The sequence below is a fragment of the Chelonus insularis genome, unplaced genomic scaffold (assembly GCF_013357705.1).
Source record: "Chelonus insularis isolate UGA/USDA-ARS -01 unplaced genomic scaffold, ASM1335770v1 scaffold_362_pilon, whole genome shotgun sequence".
In the NCBI taxonomy this organism is placed as follows: domain Eukaryota; kingdom Metazoa; phylum Arthropoda; class Insecta; order Hymenoptera; family Braconidae; genus Chelonus; species Chelonus insularis.
This window is the reverse complement of record NW_023276793.1, coordinates 1,125,234-1,146,597: the sequence shown is the minus strand read 5'-3', so window position 1 is coordinate 1,146,597 and position 21,364 is coordinate 1,125,234. Positions and strand designations below refer to the sequence as shown.

Genomic DNA, 21,364 nt, shown 5'->3' with positions numbered 1-21,364 from the left:
TGATTGTCCATTTTAGAATTAGTAATTATTTACTAAATAATTCACATTTCTCCACAGGATTCATTCTACTTCCTTCAGGACATTGGAAAGCCTCTGCAAAAATGCTGCTGCTTGAAAGAGTACCATCTACTCTAAATCTTGATGGAGTATGAACATCTTTCAAATTAAAAGCTAATCGCTTAACATCTTTAGATACACATTCATTCTGAAAGATTAATATAAATAACATTTAAAAACTTTAGCTATAAAAAAAAAAGGCAGATTGAAGGAAAAAAATGTCATTCTTACAGAAGCATAAGCAAGGAAGAAAAGCTGATCACTGTTAAGATGTTCAAGACCTGGTAATCTTATTCTTGATGCAATGTGATTCTCTTTATGAGCTTGGAATGCTGCATAACTTGCTTGAATACCGATAACATCAGCAAAATTCTCCTTCAATGTTTTATAAGGGTCTACCTACAATCATCACAATTATTTCAGTTATTTTTTGTTCATTACTAATTAAACAGTTGGCATTTAATTAGACTTACTTTCAAAGTTATATTTCCTGAAGATATAGAATAGTTAGAATATCTTTTGATCAAACATTCTATATTTTCATCTAGAAGCTTAGTGTCGTTGTCAGCTTTTGAAGATCCATTTGTTGAAAAGAAGAAATCATTGAAGAAGTAAAGACTGTGACCGAGTTCGTGTTCAATTACATAACCGTCACCTCCATAATTAAAAAAACTAATCATAAATTAATATCAAATTAGTATAATGAACAATTTAAACTTATTTAAAATATTGTATATAAATTTACTTACTTGGGCTGTTCAATACCAAATAATGGTTTCTGTAGTTGAGCATAATTCACAACTGAAAAATAATTTTACATTACCAACCCGTACGGAAAATAGTACATTTCATACCTAGGGTGGAAAAGTAGACTATCTTAAACCACGTGTTTACCGACCTCCGGCTCTGGTTATAATTTTACACGTGTTTTAGGCTAGTCTACTTTTCCTCCCTAGGTGTGAAATGTACTATTTACATATTTTCAATAAATTCTATATATTTTGAATATATTTTTTACCGTGCGGAAATGACTACAATTTATTTTATTAATGAACTTCTAATTATTTATAATTTCCCATTGGGAGGTTATTAATTCGATTAGTTTTTGAAATTCATAATTTTACCATCACTGCAAACCCAAGTGATTAGAAATTAAACACTTTAAGTGATTTATCACTAAACACTTGAATTTTTTCGGATTTGAAGTGATATCTTTACATTTTAAGACATTTAAAAGCATATTAGAAGGTTTGAAAATATATGTACGTACGTACAAACGCACGTACATACGGTTTTTTTTTCGATATCTCGAGAACTACTGAAGATATCGACTCGAGACTAATTTCATTTGAAAGATAATACAATAGAAGAGATGTAAAAAGAGTTTAACAATTTTATATTGTTTATAATATTTTTAATTACGAATTTTAATAAATTGAAAGTTTGTTGTCATCACGGTAAAAATTGTGCTCAGTTTGATTTTATTTATAACAAAATGTCAATACTCACATATTTCTTGATAAACACTGCTGTAAAATGCATTAACCTCTATTGGAAGAGGACCAGGCCAACTGTAAAATAATTTATAGGTTAATGTAAGATCAGTATAAAAGTATTAATTTAATAATTTTACTTTATACTTACATTCTTTTACGGTCAACATGATCTTTATGTGTTTGTAAATTTTGAATAAAATTAAATTTATTTACAGTTCCAACATTATTAAAATAAGATTCACCCATTTTGAAATCTTTATAATCATTATCGAAAAAGGTTTCATTCAGGTACAAAATAGGATACCCGACATTAATTGGAATGTAATCTGCTATAGCGAGCCATAATTTTTTTCGCTGATCAGTAAATGAAGTACGATTGATAATGATTTCCATTCCATATCTTATATTTGATACCAATTCTTTAGTCTGTACAAAAACATTTTATTAAAAGATTGAATTATATGCGAGGGAAAAACGTTTTAGATTCAATTACATAAAATTAAATCTCAATTATTAAACTTCTAGATATAATTAAATCTTTATCTAGACATAATGATGTATAAAAATACCCAAGGTTATTTTTTTATCGTCTGTGCGCATGCGCAGACAGATTTCATCTTTCTCGGTGAGTGAGAAAATTGCATTTTTCCAACCTCAAAGCAGAAATTAATTTTAAACGATATTTTTGCCATGGGAGGAAAATAAGTAATTCTTACCTGGGTGTTTGCCACCCTCGCCTCCGGCTTGGGATGCAATTTTACACCCGGGTGGGAATATTCGACTTTTCTCCCTTGGTTAAAAATCCATTATTCCGTGTCCCAGCCGGAATTTCGCTAGAAGTAATCTTTAACTCTCCTCACTTACGTAATTTTTTTTATTACCAAGCCAGTGATAAGTAGTTTAACGGTAGTGAAAACACTCCATTCCTTAATTTCTCTTTATCTAGAAGTATCATAATTGATATTTAACTTTATAAAATTGCGTTTAATGAAATCTAAAACATTATTTCTGGAATTTCATTTAAAAAAGTAATTAATTAAAATTTTACTTTATTGATAACTGTATCTGAAGAATATTTTTTTATATAAAAATGATTGATTAAATGTGGAAAATATGATGTAGTACGTTCTATACAGTGTTGTTCCTCAATTGTTACATTTAGAGGAGATCTTTCTATATTTATTTTCCATATTACTCCCTGGGATATTGTTTTTACGAATTTAATACAGATTGTATTTACTGCAACATAATTACAAATGATAATTATTTATAATAATCAATGATATTATTTAATAAAAAAAAAGTTATCAGATGTATTTACCAATGACTTTATGAGGTGTTTGATTGAATAACTTAGTTATCTCGGTAAGGTAATCGACTGGAATCTTTAAAGTTTTCAATCCAGATGTATTAATTAGTGAAAAGACATCTAAATATTGCTCAATCATACTCGGCAAATCAATCTGAAAAGTCAATAATACCTCACTTAATCTCTTAGATGCATACTATACCATCATTAATTCATGTATTTGAAATAGCATATTACCCTTCCATCCAAAGTCTCAATACTTGTTGAATTAAAATCACTTTGGAACTCATCAATACTCATAAAGCGCCATTGTGTAGAATTATTAAGTTTTGGTTTATTAATTGTTTTTCTTTTGATCTAGATATTGTTAAAAACATCAGCCAGTATTACTTTGTATTGAAGTCCTGGCTAGATTTCAAGCTAGCTCGCTTTCTCTTAAAACCAGTCTTGCAAGCTATGCTACCAGATTGCAACATCATTGATGGCTTTGATGCTTGCTAGATTGCAATATTCTGATGATAAGACCGAGGCTATTTTTCATGCAGAACTAAATATTATTATGTAACAGTCAGTCATCCATCTGCACATAGTGCGCATTGTCAAACTAGCAGAACAACTAGCAAACAAGCAAGCTTCATGTGAGGCTGAACTAGCAGCACTTCTTATCAACCTTCAGGCAACATACCTTTCACGGTAGCTTGAAGACGAGTCTAGCTAGCGAGCTACTTCGAAATCTAACACCATGGCCTCGACTTTTTTTATACTTCATTCCTACTAAGACTTACCATTTCTAAATTCCATTCCAGCTTGAGGATGTCTTTAACATCTTGCTTCAACGTGTCCACAGACAAAAACTCATTATGAATGTCTTGAAATGTTTTGATGATCCTCTCGATGAACCATATGTATTCTTTAATTTCAGGTATCATTATAAAGTCATCAAAATTTTCAACAAAATTGTTATTAAATATTTTCTCTAGTAGCTGATCTCGAGTAGGATTGAGCTATAATTTTAATCATAAGAATTAATGTGATAGTTTATGTTATTTTATTCGAAAAATTAATGAATAATAATATACCGAAATAAAAGTAATATTCAGAAAAGAAGTCATTTCAACAGTTATTGTAGAATAAAGAGAGAAACCAAAATTTTTCAAAAAATTCTATATCAACTTCATGCCATGATTTATTTTTTGATAACCATTCATCTTCTGTCATCATCAGTGGCCATCCTTCCTTTGCATCAACTGTTGTAAGGATTTGTGATATTTTGTCTTTCAACGTATTATTAGCTGAGCAGAAAAAATTTTAATCAATGAATAATAAAAAAAAATATAATAATTATTTTATACAAAAAATACCTGTATTAAGGCAAGATTTGTAAAACTGTTGTACTTTGCCTAGAGTGGAATTTTTCGGTGATGGTGTATCGTTCAAAAGTTCTAAAGATATAATTAATAAAAATTTATTTTTTAATTACTATCAGATTATTCTTTTAATTGTTTGTTTGATAAAGGAAATCAATTAAAAATAATACCTTTTAATTGATATTCAATGTTATGTATCATAATATTTATTACACTTGCTTTTTCATCCAACCAATTTCCACAAGCATATTCATAGAAACTATCACAAGGATCTTTATTAAGATCCATACTGTTCAATAATCTATCAGCTGAAATACATTAATTAATCATGAAATTTATCAAAATTTAGTTTCTAATATAGTAGATTTTCAACCAAGTGAAGAAAGTATGATTTTCTAACCTGGGTGTAAAATTCCATTTCGAGCCTAAGGCAAGGACAACAATCACCCAGGTAAGAATATCTTACTTTCCTCCCATAACAAAAATACTATTTTTCATCATATCATCGTTTAAAATTAATTGTCTGCTTTGAGGTTGGAAAAGTGAAATTTTCTCACTCACAGAGAAAGATGAAATCCGCCTGTGCATGCGCAGATGTATTTTGTCTTTCAAAGTGGGATAGAATACGTCAGTTTGCAACTACAAAACAGGGAGGAAACTTCAACTTTGAACGTGGGTATGAGAAAAAAGTCAATTTATCGAAATGTGTAAATTGATAAATTAAAAATATGTCAATTTACCTTCTTGTCTGCAATTTTCACTCATACAAACTGGTTCATCATTTACGATACTCTTGGCTTGTAAAACCTCAACATGAATGACGAAAATTAAAACAGCATTGATAGCTCTATAAGAAACAATTTCACAAATAAAAAATTTTATTAAAATATTAAAATAAAATTTAATTGAAAATATTTTCAAATTATCATACTTACAAAAAATAGGAAGAGTATGAATAACTGTGTGCCATGATTGCTACCCACTTTGTGAATTAGATTTATCAATGTCTCAATCATTTAAATACTAATCGGTTTGAATTTGATAACGGCATATCCGAATTTTTTCTATTGTATTTCCGCACATATTTTTAAACTCGTAAGAAGTAAATTCTGAGTATCTACGTCATTTATAATATAAATTAGATAATATTGAATTAATATAGTTCAACTCTTGTCTAAAATAAATAGATGTATCATATCAATACATCAATTGCCATAATTCAATTGATATTAAGTTGAATAAATAGATCTAAGTTTACTTAAAAAATAACATATGTTCAGAACAAAGTTATATCAAGAAAATATAATAGAATAAAATATATAGAAACTATCAAGAGAACAGTTTCTAAAAACTTGATGGCTCGTAACAGATGGTACCTGAATTGTTATAAGTAAACAGTAATTATACTCTTTATTTGATGAGAGTAAATTAATTAATATACAATAGTCATTTTTATTCATTCCTTCCTGTTTTCGTACTTTTAATCGTAGTATCAATTTTTTTAACTCTAATATCAATCTGTCCCGATTTCAAGGGAGGTCAAAAGTAGGGTGAAAATATCAATGCTTTTCCGTAGTCTAGATGCGACTCGGAAGGTCTACATAACTAACCTCTTAGTGAAAATAATGAAAAGATTAAGCTAGTTTGTGATTTATGTCAGTTTTTCGATTTTGGCTAGACTAAGTTATCTTTACTTCCAAGAAGAAATAGTACATTTCACACCCAGGGAGGAAAAGTAAATTAGCTTAAACCACGTGTAAAATTACAACCCGAGCCGAAGGGAAGGGTAGTAGTCCAGTCAATATAGGAGGCTTGGCTCCATTTGTCTTGAAAATTTTTGTACAAAGGGCAATTTTTAATTTTCTAATGTCAAAATATCCGTAATGACCTGTAGAAAAAATGTGCCTGAAAACGAAAGTGCGCTGATTTTTTTTTATATGATTTTTTCGCATTTTAGTGGTCCCGTGTATCTAAGCGAGACAGCACTATAGGCGGCACCACGCGCTAGAGAAGGACATAACTATCGGAATGAAAAAATCGTATTTTCGATAAAAAAAATTGTAGTTTTCTTGTTCAATATTATTTTATTAATTATTTGATGAACAAAAAAAACCTACAAAATCATCAATTTCTTAAAGTTGGTAATTTTTTCATTTATTTATAAAAAATTATTTTTTTATTTATGTATAAAAAATTTCTTCATTATAGTAAATAATATATTTATTTATTATATTAATTTGATATTTTTTTTAATTTTTTGGGTCAAATATTTGCCTAAAATAAGTAAATAAATAATGAATGAATATAATAAATAAATATATTATTTACTATAATGAAGAAATTTTTTATACATAAATAAAAAAACAAATTTTTATCAATAAATGAAAAAATTACCAACTTTAAGAAATTGATGATTTTGTAGGTTTTTTTGTTCGTCAAATAATTAATAAAATAATATTGAACAAGAAAACTACAATTTTTTTTATCGAAAATACGATTTTTTCATTCCGATAGTTATGTCCTTCTCTAGCGCGTGGTGCCGCCTATAGTGCTGTCTCGCTTAGATACACGGGACCACTAAAATGCGAAAAAATCATATAAAAAAAAATCAGCGCACTTTCGTTTTTGGGCACATTTTTTCTACAGGTCATTACGGATATTTTGACATTAGAAAATTAAAAATTGCCCTTTGTACAAAAATTTTCAAGACAAATGGAGCCAAGCCTCCTATATTGACTGGACTATAGTAAACACGTGGTTTAAGATACTTTTCCTCCCTAGGGCTGAATATGATTTTTTGTCATACTCGTGTGGAAAGTTCAACCCCTCTCTAATGGAAAAGTGAACTTTCCGGGCGGGTATGACGAAAATCATATTTGTTGTATATTTATATATAATAACTACATAAATTATATAAAGTTATATAGTTTTTCTACAGTTATTCTTACATAATTTATAAAACTCATAAACATCACAATTACATCTGTCAAGTTTTTGTATTTTTTAACTGTTTTTTTAGTATCAGTCGCGATAAAAGAAACTCGAATTCATAATAAATATAAAAATAAACAATTTTTTCAATATTAAACATTTTTTAAAGTAATTATTGCATAAGAAACAGTTGAGTTTGATAATTAACAATATTTTAACAGTGTTTAAATAGTTGCATTTAACAACTTTCGTCAATTGGAAAAGAGACGCCGCCTAGCGGTCACGATAGAACTACATTTTTATTACAATCATTATAACTGATAAATAAATAATACACTTAATAATAATAATTTTTATTTTATTTTTATTAAATTTTTTATTTAAATAAACTTTAAATTCTATTTTATATTCACATAATGTAGCTTTTTGTTAATGTATTTGTACCCATTACACCACAGTAACATCAACAATGTTTTTTTTTTTCTTTAAATTAAATTTTCTTATACAATTAAATATAATTTATGACAATTTTCTTTATTTAAATAATTACAATTTATTCATTAATAATAATAGTTTGCAATAAAACATTTTTTATTTTTATCTCTGGTATGTACGCTTTCTTTTCTTAGTGATTTATCACGATTAATATTAATATCAAGTGGGCAGGAAGTGCACCTAAGGCTTTTTTAATTATTTTATTCATCATATTTTTCGATATAATTCCATTGTAAAATAAAAAAAAAATATTTACATTATTTTCTTTTTTTTTTATCTCATTATAAATTGATTGATTTGAAAACTATTATTTCGTGTTTTATAATCTTCTTTTTTTTCATTTAAACATCTTTAAATAACAATGAAATCTTTAAAAATATGATGAATAAAATAATATATAAATATGTTAAGGCATTTTTTAATATAAAATCGAAGAAAGATTGGATTTCAACGATTAAAGAGACATTAAAAAATAAAAAGCAATACCTAAATATAGTCTGAATAATCTTAATTTACTTTCAAAAAATGTAGAAAGAAAAAGAAAATTAAAATATAACAACAAATTAAATTAATATTTATATCTCTATAATATAACTAATATATTAAATAATAATTAATTAATTATTATTAAATTTTATATAAATTAAATTGACAATTTATCTTCTAATAATAACAATTGCTATCAATAATTATTTAAAACTTTGTATAATTTTTCAATATAATTTCATTGGAATGCAATTTAATAAATTAGCAATTAATTAATAAATAAAATGGTGAAATATACATCTTTAAATCTTTTCTTCTCACCTTGATATACAGAATAAAGTTTATTTAATAACTACAACAATTTACAGCAGTGATTTGTGAAATTTCTTTTTATCTCTCTGTGAAAATTATTTATTTATTTCATTAAATACCTATTATTTTACTTATTATTTCGCTATTTATTATTTTTACTTTCTATAGGTTTAATATCTTTTAAATTATTTTATTTTATTTTCGTTTATCTATTGTTGGTTTATTTATTTATTTTTCTAGTTATTGTTAGTTTTTTTTTTTTTTGTTTTTTAAATAATTCACTTTTATTTTGTACATTCTGACGGATCTTGCAAAAAATTGTGTACTTTTCATTGCCAACTTTTATTCTTAATCATTTAAATCATTAATACTCTTCTGTACAAATATATTTATATATAAAATATTCATTTTCATAGATTTTTTTTTTTCACTCATTTCAGAGATATCTTCAAGAATTTAAAAAATTCTTTTTGCCGAATTAAAGATTTTCATTGTAATTTTTGTAAATTTTTTTTAATAAAGACTTTTGTATTATTTTTAACAATTGAATATGTTTTTTTTTCTCTACTACATTGATAAATTTATTCATGATTGTTGATAAACGCCAATAAATAAGGTATCATTTTTAGTCCAGTCATTAAAATCATGAAATCTGGAATTTGCAGCATGGCTGGAAACGTCAGAAAATATTCTTAGCGTTGCTAAAAATAATTAATGAATGTAAAAATAGTGCTCCAACCCCGGGCAAAGGGTGATATCATCAAAAAACTACCCTAGAATTGAATTTTTAACATTCTCTCATCTTTATCATCATTTTACAGCTAAACTACAAAAGATAAAGGATCATGTCTAAGGACCTTTTTTATGCAAAATTAAAAGATCTTTAATTTTTATTCGAAACTTTTTCCCGTATCTCCTGTAGTTTACGAGATAATTGCAAAAATATGAGTTCTAAACCATTTTTTTTTATATTTTCACTTCTTGCCCATTGTATAAACATCTTTTTTATTATTTATAATTATTTCTAACAATCTTATAAACATTTCCGGCCATTTTCAACCATGCTGAAAAATCTTGATTTCAAAACCTTGATGACTGGACTATTTGTGCTCTGTACACAACAATATTCATTATTTCCACTCTACGGCACTTAAGGTTGTTTTCTGTATGATATAATTATTGAAATATTTTTTCATCTCCCGAAAATCATCACATTTATTATCTCTTTTTCCATTCACATTTTTCAAATATTCCTCTTTATATTCATTAAATTCATTTTTAATCAGTTTATAATAATGTTTGTGACATTTCTATAATAATCATAATTAAATTATGAATAAAAATATAAAATAATTAACAATTGATTATTGTTTTCAAGTACGAATGCATTACAAAGATTCCCTTATCAATGTTTTCATCATTTATAAAACTCTTTAAACAAATTAAATAATATAATTTTTAATTTCAGTATAAAACCATTTATATTCTTCTTTTCCAAATATATCTTTTCATAAATTATTTCTAAACATTTACATTATTTAGAACTCTTTTTGTAGTACGTAAATTTCTAATTCATTGTAATATTCGTCTTCCCTCACTCATACTCTCTTCCTAATAACTAATGAAAAATTAATAAAATAGAGCTTTTAATTTCATATCTATATTAAGCTCTATGGACGGATATAATTCTTGGTGACATCACAATGGATTATAATTGAATGTTGGCGTTACAATATATGTACTTCTATATATATATATATTTTTTATCCTTCATTAAGCAAAAAGGCACGATTTTCTAGAAAGCCTATAGAGGATGTGTCAAGGGTTTGATCCGTGAAATAAAATAAATTCATTAGTTAATGAGGTTCATTAATAACTTAACTATTTAGTTAATATTTCATTGATGTGTTTCATTAATGTATCTTGGAAACAAACAATCAGACTTGAAAGCTTGAAAATTATCTTTGTTCTTTTTAAATCCCTATTGATTAACACTTGAAAGTTAATTAAAATATAAACAAAACTCCAAAAAAATTATACCAATCTTCTGATAATTATAAATTTATCGAAAATCAAATAAGTTTCATTTAAATTATTTAATTCAATTAAATATGAAAATATTCAATAACAAAAATAGTGTAAAGGTAGAATATAAATTTATTATCTATAAAGACTTTTCAAAAAGCACGTTTATCTGTCAAGAGTAAATAATATTTAAATTCTTCTATTTAATCAATAAAATAAATGTTCAATCACATTTGTTATCAGTATGTAAACTGAGCCAAACAAATAAACTACCAGTTGATAAAAATTAATTGAAGTTTTAAATAAATTACTACTCAGAGTTACTCTGATAAGCATCATAGCTTCCTTGATTAATTCACTTCAAAGATACACCTGTGATAATTAGAGGCAATAATAGCATAGTAATTCATCAAAAGCCTCTAAAAAAAGGAGGCAATAATTTAGAAAGATATAAACTTTCATAATTTACACTGTAAATATCAGGTGGTGAATCTTACTAATAAACCTCTAATTTATAAATGATGATTAAAAAAAAAGTTACTGGTGACTCTTACTCAATAAATGCGAGTTAAATTGATAAAGATTGCAGCACTGTTCTCCACAAATATTGCATTTCCATGGATTACTGTCACTATGACAGCCTTTATGTAAGAAATACAATGTTTGATCCGGAAATGTGATTCTGCAATAAGTGCATTGTAAACCGCTGGAACGAGGATCCGGCCTCGTTGAAGTGGGGGGTTCACCTCTTGAATGAGGATTACCAATTCCATTGTCATTAGCATTATTATTAATATTAATATTATTAGGGTTTGATAGCTTACGACGTAAATCATCGCGTAAAAGTGACTTTAATGGTGACACTTTGATCAATGAAGGAAGTGGTAAATTACTTGATGTAGCACCGCTCTCATCCATCCCATTGCTGTTTGGTTCTTGCTTTATTGGAATCAATGAGATTGAAGGTGTTATTGAATCTTCACTTCCGATACTCCTGAAAAATTTATTATCATCTGTTAGTATCATTTCATTCATTTTTTATAAATGAAAGAAAATAAAAATTTTGATAAGTTTTAATAGCCTAGTTATCAAGGTTTTGAAATCAAGATTTTTCAGCATGGTTGAAAATGGCCGGAAATGTTTATAAGATTGTTAGAAATAATTATAAATAATAAAAAAGATGTTTATACAATGGGCAAGAAGTGAAAATATCAAAAAAAATTGTTTAGAACTCATATTTTTGCAATTATCTCGTAAACTACAGGAGATACGGGAAAAAGTTTCGAATAAAAATTAAAGATCTTTTAATTTTGCATAAAAAAGGTCCTTAGACATGATCCTTAATCTTTTGTAGTTTAGCTGTAAAATGATGATAAAGATGAGAGAATGTTAAAAATTCAATTCTAGGGTAGTTTTTTGATGATATCACCCTTTGCCCGGGGTTGGAGCACTATTTTTACATTCATTAATTATTTTTAGCAACCCTAAGAATATTTTCTGACGTTTCCAGCCATGCTACAAATTCCAGATTTCATGATTTTAATGACTATCATCGACTAAATCTTTTAAAGGTCTTTCCTAAAATTATCATGTCAAATAGCTTTGACTTCAACACTCACCTATGAATTGTACTATTAATAGGTAACTGATGATGACTACTACTGGGAGCATTACTGTTGCTGTCAGCACTCTGTGGACTATTAGGACAATCACCATTGAGCGGAGCGGGACTGGAATTACGTTGATCAGTTGTCTGTTCTGGATAAGGAATCGAAATTTCCACATGTGGAGTCAGAAAGTGCATTGGCGGTGTCGCATTGTCAACCGATCGATTTCCAGTACTGTCCCCACTATCGGAGAGTGGTGCTGAAGGCATTGCTTCCCCTGGAGAACAGCTGTTCAATATTGAACTCGAACTATTTGGTCCTGGATTGTCTAAATCTATTCCATGTCTTAAAAAAAAGATAAATAAAAATCAGTTAATTTAAATTTAATCAAAATAAATCTCATTTTTAATTAATATTTTTTTTGATAATTTACTTCAATCAATTAAATAAATGACAGTCAGTTGTCGGTCATTTTAGGATGAAAAAAACATTAATGGAAAAGTTCTAAATTCATTTTGACCTATTTGGAGTTTTAAATATAATTGAATGCAGAATTGTAGCAAGCATTATATTAATTTATAAAAATCAATAAATTTAAATTTGATTAAAAAAAATCCTTTGGTATTGATTTTCTTTATTTTATACATCTTTTGAAATTTTTTGTGGTCAGATAAAATTCGGTAGCTAAACGAGCTGTCATTTAAAATAGTAAAAACATTTTATAGAGTTTAAAAAAAAAGTCTAGATGATTTAAAATTGATATAAAATGTTAATAAACATTACAATAAGTATTAAAAAGATGATTTGGCTTAGTTTAAGATGAAAGTTTAAAGCTGTTAACTATTTGTCTATTTTAAAAACGAAATACAAGAATACTCTATGATTCTTAATAAATAAATATTAAATATTTACCAAACGACTAATAAACTTTTAAGCTAAGCAATAATATCTTTTTTACTTCTATTAGTTTCGTTTAATAAACTCTACCTTTAAAAATTTGATGAAATTGTTTATAGACAGAGGAAGTATTAATCTTTCCAATAGATCAATAAAATTAAAGTCTTTAACGTAATCTTACTTTTAATCAAATAACCTTGAAATCTAACAAACATATTTACCTGTTAAAAAAATGAAGTCTCAAACACTTCATAGTGGCAGCTCGATAATTACAAAGTGGACAAGATTTAACCATATCATGTTGTCCAACATGTTCATTTTGGAAATGTGCACGCATGGCAATTTGTCGTTGAAAGCCACGATTACAAATAGGGCAATGATAAGGCAGGGTTTTAGAATGTGTTGTAAAATGTTCAGCCAAATGATCCTTTCGAAAGAATCGTTTCTGGCAGACGCGACACTCATATGGTTTGACGCCAGTGTGTCGCATCTAAAAATTCATCAAAATAATTCACATTTATTTTAAATAACCCACATCTTCATAGAATTGATCAACTAAATAATCAGCTTACTTTATGTCGCCTCATATTGGCGCCATTGGAAAATTTCATATTACAAACGTCGCACTCAAACATTTTTCTATGAGATCGATGTCCTGAGTGTCCTTCATCACCATCACCATCGTTTTCTCCTGTTTCTATGCTTTCTACGCTCTCCCTTCCTTCAGCTCCCGTTAAACACTGATCTTGATGGGCACAAAATGCTGCTTTATTAATTGTCTCATAATTATCACATCTTTCGCACCTGAAATATGATAAGATAGTAGTTAGAAATAAGATTTGATCATTTGTTATAAAGAAATTATTGTTAAAGAAATAATTATATTTACCTGAATACTGGAACTGCACCATCACCACTGTCATAATTAGTATTGAGTGCAGCTTCGTTATCTCCATCTATTTGTTCATCTTCCCTGTTATTTGATGAATCTCCAGGTTCTGCATGTACAGAGGAATGAGAGTCTACCTCGTTTTCCCCACTACCACCATCGATTCCATCTGACATTATACTGAAGCGTAAATTTCTCTTGATTCCGTCATTTAATCTAAAATTAAACAAATTATTTTTTTTATTTTATATCTAACTAGATATTATGAGTCAATTATTGCGAAATATAATGATAAAATTAGAATATAAAAATCAATCTTTTGTTTATAATGAAAAGAAGCAGTATTTTTGAAGTAAAAAAATGGTAAAATGAAAGTTTTTTTTTTTTTTTTGGTAAAAAAAAAACAATGACAATAAAATTATTCTGATGGTGGATACATTTTGAAATATATATTGGGTTAAATTATTTGTAAGAATGGAAACTTTCAACTCAATGAATAATAAAAAGATAGCCTCATTTTTTGAACTAGGTGAAATTTATAAAATTCAGCATATATTTAACATCTATTGAATAAGAATTGATTCTAATATCGAACAAATTCACTACTAAATCTAAATAAACAACTATTTTGTGAGATAAACAATGGAATGATTCAACAAAATATTCTTTTTAAAATTAAATTTTTAAAGATAATTCAAGTTTTCTCTCACACATGACTAGTCAAGTATCTACAATAAAATAAAATACTGCTGTAAGTGTTGAAATAACATAATAATTTTCGCATTTTTATGGGATTGAAGCTTTTGGATTGGAGTTTTAGTGGTGAAATGTTGAATAATTATTCATTAAACCATGATTTATATTGTAATTGATAACAACAAAAGGATTGATATCTAAAAAAGAAAATAAGTTTTCAATACATATATGTGCAAAGTTGTTAGAAAGTATCTTAAAATACTACGTACCTCCCTACCTAGTTGATGTCAATCCATGTGAACTGTCTAAATAGTTGTCAACTCAACACAAGACAGTGATTGTGCCTTTACTTTAGGTATTTGAGAGCAAGGTGCAATGGTACGAGTATTACCCAATCTTGCGAAGATTACGGCATAGAAACACCTGGTGGGTAAAGCGCAATGCCAGAGTGCACTGCACTTTGTCCCAGTTTTAACGTCTAATCCGTCACTCTTGTGACGTAGGATTTCGCGGTTTTTCACTTGTATTACACTGTATTACATACAGTAATACGTACAACAATGTATATAAAAGTGGTTGATTGATTACTGAATAATAATAAACTTACACGTATCCGTTGAGCAATTGATTAATTTCACATTTTTTGTCACTTTATTCCTTCACTTTAATTATTTTCATCTTTTATGGAATTTTTACGATTTTTCGGCCGTCGTTTTTAAACCAAATATTTTTTATTTAATTATTTAAATAATCATTTGGCCTTATTTCGGATTTTTTTTTCATCAAATTCATGGCCTTTTTTCTCACGAGATCAGCACAAATAAAATGTAACGGAAGTGTAGGGATTCGTTAGTTCTGATCATTGCTCGAAGCACAATGTTGCCATCTTTTGATCGTAAATAACCTAAAAGTGCGCCATTTTGGATTTTTCATTTTCAAAATATATTTTATAGAAAAATAATTATTAAACATCAACAATAATACTTTTTCTATCTATTAATTATTTAAATTAAACATGTTATTCATTTTTATTATTAATATTCCGTATAAATTATTTTGAGGTTTGAATTTTCTTTTCTTCAAAATGGCGGCACTTGCAATCAACTTCAGAGCTCAACGTCACAGGTGTGATTTTCCAAGTGTTTGTTTTCATGTGAAACAATTTTTATTCACTTCCGTTAAATATTATCATTTTTTAACTATTTTTTTACATTTTTTTCACGTCACGTAATTAATTTGACACAATTCCAACATGAAACTATCAATAACAATAATAATTACATTTAGTTGATAATTTAAATACAATTATTATTAACAGTTTTCCTCTTGAAAACTACAACTAAAAATCTTAACCAAAAAATAATTATTAATTAATTATTATCAACTATTAGTTAATAAATAAAAAGTATTTTTTGATTGTTATAATCAATTAAAAACCAAAAGGAATATATTTTTGATAATTCGGCTTTAAAATCATTTATTTTTGATACTTCAATAACCTAAGCGGTGAACCTACGTATAGATAATTAGAAAATATTATTGCGGAATAGCTGACTAATTAATCATCTAATTAGTTAAGGTAAGTAGTAAATTATTTAAACAATAATATTATCACCATTATTTAAAAAAGAATATAAATGTATATATTTTTTTATCAGTGAACAACGTGTAAAAGCAACAAGTGTCAGTCGATAATCACACTTCCTTCATTGACATTTTTTAAAAATAAAAATCTAATGTCCTAAACAATTGATTAAATAATTGTTGATAAATATTGTGAAGCCTAACGAATTATTGTTGAATATTATTGATAAGAGAAAGTTGATGGGTGAAGGATAATATTAATAAAAAATTGAGATAATCAGAAGAAAGAGGGAGAAAGAGAAAGAGTAATTGAATTATTACTTATAGTAGTGTCAGATCATTTGGGCGTTGCTCTTCGGCAATATTTAAATATGTTTATAATAATTATAATATAAAGATCATCATTTAATAATAAATTCAACAAATATTTAAACATTTACATAATAATTATACATCAGTGTTGAGATAAAATATTTATCTTTAATTTGTTAATTAAATAAAAATTTACTACAATTCCGAAAATGGCAGAAATATTGACATTTAATCGTACGTAAATTACAATAAGCTTAATTAATTAATTGATTTATTAAATTAAATTAAATATACAATAATTCAAATAATAACAGAAATGGAGTAAAAGATTTTTTAGGTCATTGAATAACATCTAGTTCTAACAGTTGTTTTTTTATAAGAAATACCTATGGTACATGTTATCAAACTTTTATGGCTTGATTGCTAAATGAATTAATTATTTCCAGGATATAATGGGAAAAGGAGAAGACTCTAGTGGATCAGACGAAGGTGATACAAGTAAATATTTATCTAGTTCAACTGAAGCGAGTAAAATGCTTGAAGCTGCTCTTTTACAGATGGATGGAATCATTTCAGGTAAATAAAACAACTCACTTGTTTACTTCTAGATTAAATAAATAAATGATCTTCATTTATGACTTTATTTAAAAACATTTAAATATCTACTATTTATTTATGCATTCAGGTGCATGTGCTGATGGTACAGATTCTCTAACAGACTGGAAAGATCCTGTAAAAGAAGCCACAAGGAATCTAGTGGTGGCCATCCAGAGTTCATCTTCTCCACCGCCACCACCTGATGTCAATACCATTGATATTTTACTTCAATGGATGATACCTGTAAGTTGAGAATCAAATTCTAATTCAATTTTTTCTACTACTTATCATTTACCATCATTTAGAGAAACAAATAAGGTAGTTTTTTTTTATTACGACTTCTTTTTGTACGAACTCCTTTTGCTAATTAATTCACTCGAAGGGAGAAACACAGAGGACCTATTTATAAACCCAGACTCGAGAATATTTCGTGAGTGTTAATTTTAGCTGATCCTAAGACACACCCGTGAAACGCAGTCGTTCAAAAACTGTTACTGCGATTGGATGGTTTTGAGCATTCATTCTTCTCAATGCGGCTTAATTGTAAGATCTTTTAACTAAGTAAATACGAACGAAAAATTAAGTTTTATCTTTGAAGATAAAAAATCAAGAATTAAATCAATTGAAGAATTAATATTACATTGAGTTGATTTATTAATTGAATTTTTGAAATATTATTTATTGTGATCGGCTTTGTTTGGATGTGAGAGTGATGGAAGGATCATGGACAAATGGACATTCATCAAAGAACAAAGATCTTCAACCTATAATGGAGGAAGATTTAAAAATACCATCAAAAGGTTTATATTTCATTAATAAATTCGAAATTTTTATCAACAAATATTTAAATAAACAATTCTACAGAATCACAGTCGGATTCTTCTGATGCTACATCAACTGTGAAACAATGGAGTTGTCGTTGGACTCCGTCAGAAGTCTATGATTCATCAGGATCATCATCAGAAGCAGAAAAATCTCGTGAATTTTCTGAATACTTACGTTCTCCAATGAACTCCAATACTTGGGATCGACAAAATGACTTGAGTCGAGCTAGATCTTTCCGTCAAAGCTCCAAAGATCATTTGGAGTCATCCTCATGCAGAGAATCATCACCCTTCGATCATCACAGTTTCAATGGTTTTGGGAAAAAAGTTCAACCAAAGTGTTTTCCAACACAACGCGATCAATTGCCACGTAATTCTGTTGGAATTCCTGGTGGTGGTAATGGACGTGGATCAGGTGTTTGCTCTCTTGATCGACGTAGACGTCGATTGAGGAATAGAAATGAACGAGATCAGCGAGCTAAATCACAAAGTGATCTTATTTATTGCGAACGAGATCGAATTCCTTTGCATTATTGCTCATTGCAGCAATTTCATTGTCAATATGCAAGCAATTCATGTATTAATTGCTATAATAATAATACTGAGGTATAATTTTATTAGCCAGAGAAGTTTAAAAATCAAATGCCATCCAATTATTCCGACTTTATTCATTTATTTATTTATTATTGAATATAAAGTCAGTGATAAGATTAATTTAAAGATTGGTGTTGAATTATAAAATTCATTATCAGTGATATGAAATCAGATCAGATCGAATTTTTTTGTTGATAAATTAGAGTTTATTATTCTTCCAGTTTTCTAATTATTTCTTGAATTTTCTTTTTTACTTTTAGGAACGATTGAGGAAGCTTGAAAATGATCGAGCAGGATTGAATCTAGAAGTAGCTGTACTTTCAGAGCAGGTTGATGCTCAATCAAGTAAGATACTGGAGCTGGAAAATCTATTACAGGAGAAAAAAGATTCATTACGACAACTGGAAAATGCTTTGCAGAAGGAAATTTTGTCTAAAAGTGCTTTGGAGACTCAGAAACTTGAACTGCTTACCTCTCTTTCTGAGATGAAGTTGAAACAAGCGAGTCTAGAGCATGAAAATTTGACACTTCGTAATGCTACGTCGATTTCGAATGTAAGTATAGACTTGATTATATATTTTTTAAATATATTTAATCCGGTTGTAATGTGAAATTGGATTTTTTCAATAGGGAGAGAAGTTTAGCAGACACACAGGACAATACAGTAGTCTTCCACGACCACCAACAGTGACTAAGAAAGGTGTAGCATTTGGTAAGCTTTCTCATCATCTGAGTCCTGGTGCTCAATCTTCAGTAATCAACATGAACATGATGGGAACATCCTCAAGATGTTTGTCAGCACCGATTTTAGGTTTTAAATACCAAAAAGTTAAATTGGAATGAGAGATTTTCATTTTCTTAATCATTTTAAATCATTCAATTTTATTTTATTTCACATATGCTAACAAAGCTGCACTTAATTGAGCTTATGATTGCATTTTTGAACTGCACGTGAATTACTCCAAAAGTGTTTTCCAATCATGAATTTAAACTTATTAAATTTATTTAATAACAAAAATTAATTTTTCTTTTATTTTTGTAGCTGAAGAAGAAAAAATAGTGATAAATGAGATCAATCAAATCGAGCCAACGCCATCGAAATTATTGAGTCAATTGTCAATTGAAGAAATAGAAAGTTGGCTGTCAGAGTTAGGATTGGAGTCTTATGCACCTGAATTACGACGCTGGGGCGCAACAGGAAGTAAATTGATGGATATTACTCAACATCAGATAGAGAAGGAGTTAGATATTAAAAATTCTTTGCATAGAAAAAAATTATTGTATGCAGTAGAATGTGAAAGAAGTAATGGAGTGGGTTTTCTTGGTTCTGAAAAGGTATTGAAATTATCATTCACAGATTATTGCTCAGAGCCTTTTTAAAAAATACTTTCATTGATAATTTCTACTTTAGATGGATAGTCCTGCTGTCTTACGATGGTTAGATGATATTGGCCTTCCTCAGCACAAAGAAGCCTTTCAAAATGCTAAGGTTGATGGTCGTGTGCTTCATCGATTAACTACAGAAGATCTTCTAGCTCTTGGAGTAACTGCTCAGCTTCATGCAGCCAGTTTACGACGAGGCATTCAAGTTCTACGTGAATTAAACTTCCAGTTCGACAATTTAGAACGAAGATCACCTAATGGTGATGGCGCTGATGGAAGCAATGTAGCTCTTTGGACCAATCATCGAGTGATGGAGTGGTTGCGAGTGGTGGATCTTGCAGAGTATGCTCCCAACATGAGAGGATCTGGGGTTCATGGTGGATTGATGGTTCATGAAGGACGATTTACTTCTGAACTTCTTGCAACACTTTTGAGTATTCCACCTGCTAAGACTTTACTAAGAAGACATCTCACGACACATTTTAATCAAGTTATTGGTAGAGATGTGGTTCAGCAGAAGAGAGAAGTTGAAAATACTCTTGGATTTGTGCCATTGACTTTGACAGCAAGATTGAAGGTAATTAATCAAAATTATTATTCATTTTATTGTTCAATTAATTATGCTTATCATTGTGTATTAGGTACCAAAGAAGTCGCAGTTTACATTAAAGAGGAAAAAAAGCAAAAGTGAAATTGACTATGGAAACTTAGTGTGTCCATTAGAAGCATCACCTCCAGGTACTCCATTGACTCCTACATCGACTTCGGGAAGCCCTAATCACAATCCGCCTTCAATTTAATCATAAAACAGCTTCAGTGGTTATCGCATTGTGAACTAACTCTAGTAAGTCGAACTAATCCACTAATACTGTAGAAAAAATCATCACTAGATTCATTATAATATTAATAATAAAGCTATTATTTAATTATTCAATCACTTTTAATGGGATTTCGTGATTATTAATATGTAACATAGATGTTTGCTTTTAATAGATACAAATCATTTACTTCACAATCAGCTTCTATTAATTTATTCAATTACTTCACGCATTTTAATATGCACTTTAGAGTAAAATAGCTAAATGAAAATGATCAATAAGTTATCTCTCATTAATTAAAGCTCAAAAAATAATTTTAATAATGTTTAAATATCTTTATTTGAGGATTAGATTTTTTTTTGCAGATATGGAGATCGTAGAGCACCGGAAAATCATCGGTTGTATATGAAGAAAGATGAATAAATTATTTCTTTCATTTATAGTGGGACCAATTGAACTGATTTTTTTCAAATTTAACAAAGAAAGTGAAATAAAAATAAATTATGTAGGAATATAATGACGATATATTTATATATACTGCTCTATATTATAATAACATAAATAATTAATATTATTAATGACAAGTCAAATGTATAAATATTTATTCATTTACGAAATATCGTAAAGCATTAAATAGACTTGAGAATCAAAATCTATACAATAAATTAATTAAATAATCATTTAT

At 28.1% G+C, this 21,364-nt stretch overlaps 2 protein-coding genes and 1 long non-coding RNA gene across 9 annotated transcripts; 1 reads left to right on the top strand and 2 right to left on the bottom strand.

The window, feature by feature from the left end:
* Positions 1–89: 89 nt before the first annotated feature.
* Positions 90–721, bottom strand: LOC118073712 (uncharacterized). Its single transcript, XR_004691130.1, has 3 exons — positions 531–721; positions 289–456; positions 90–205 (listed from the first exon to the last, which is right to left on the bottom strand). It is a non-coding gene; the product is annotated as an uncharacterized lncRNA (long non-coding RNA).
* Positions 722–10,774: 10,053 nt separating this feature from the next.
* On the bottom strand, positions 10,775–15,426 carry LOC118073643 (zinc finger protein ztf-16). 2 transcript variants are annotated; one of them, XM_035094285.1, is made up of 6 exons: positions 14,837–15,426; positions 13,872–14,087; positions 13,555–13,786; positions 13,204–13,472; positions 12,098–12,430; positions 10,775–11,472 (listed from the first exon to the last, which is right to left on the bottom strand). In XM_035094285.1, the coding sequence occupies exons 2-6, from the start codon at positions 14,045–14,047 to the stop codon at positions 11,016–11,018; spliced, it is 1,467 nt and encodes a 488-aa protein (XP_034950176.1). In that variant the 5' UTR covers positions 14,048–14,087; positions 14,837–15,426; the 3' UTR covers positions 10,775–11,015. The 2 variants fall into 2 exon arrangements, with proteins under 2 accessions (XP_034950176.1, XP_034950177.1); XM_035094286.1 differs by having other exon boundaries at positions 14,845–15,426.
* Liprin-beta (liprin-beta) lies at positions 15,382–21,327 on the top strand. Of its 6 annotated transcripts, XM_035094284.1 has the most exons (10): positions 15,382–16,146; positions 16,226–16,697; positions 16,910–17,039; positions 17,149–17,303; positions 18,739–19,032; positions 19,109–19,289; positions 19,521–19,813; positions 19,890–20,438; positions 20,503–20,705; positions 21,045–21,185. In XM_035094284.1, the coding sequence occupies exons 3-9, from the start codon at positions 16,916–16,918 to the stop codon at positions 20,659–20,661; spliced, it is 1,755 nt and encodes a 584-aa protein (XP_034950175.1). In that variant the 5' UTR covers positions 15,382–16,146; positions 16,226–16,697; positions 16,910–16,915; the 3' UTR covers positions 20,662–20,705; positions 21,045–21,185. The 6 variants fall into 6 exon arrangements, with proteins under 6 accessions (XP_034950175.1, XP_034950174.1, XP_034950172.1 ...); XM_035094283.1 differs by lacking the exon at positions 16,226–16,697; XM_035094281.1 differs by lacking the exons at positions 15,382–16,146; positions 16,226–16,697; positions 16,910–17,039; positions 17,149–17,303 and adding exons at positions 17,532–17,860; positions 17,925–18,490 and having other exon boundaries at positions 20,503–20,599; positions 21,045–21,327.
* Positions 21,328–21,364: the final 37 nt, after the last annotated feature.

Coding starts and splice junctions, on each gene's coding strand:
- LOC118073643 (XM_035094285.1), bottom strand. CDS start 14,047: ATGTCAGATGGAATCGATGGTGGTAGTGGGGAAAACGAGGTAGACTCT. Junction 13,473..13,554: donor CCAATATGAGGCGACATAAA/GTAAGCTGATTA, acceptor ATGAATTTTTAG/ATGCGACACACTGGCGTCAA. Junction 11,473..12,097: donor ATTAATAGTACAATTCATAG/GTGAGTGTTGAA, acceptor TAAATTTTTCAG/GAGTATCGGAAGTGAAGATT.
- Liprin-beta (XM_035094279.1), top strand. CDS start 17,773: ATGGAAGGATCATGGACAAATGGACATTCATCAAAGAACAAAGATCTT. Junction 17,861..17,924: donor TTTAAAAATACCATCAAAAG/GTTTATATTTCA, acceptor ACAATTCTACAG/AATCACAGTCGGATTCTTCT. Junction 19,814..19,889: donor GTTTTCTTGGTTCTGAAAAG/GTATTGAAATTA, acceptor TTTCTACTTTAG/ATGGATAGTCCTGCTGTCTT.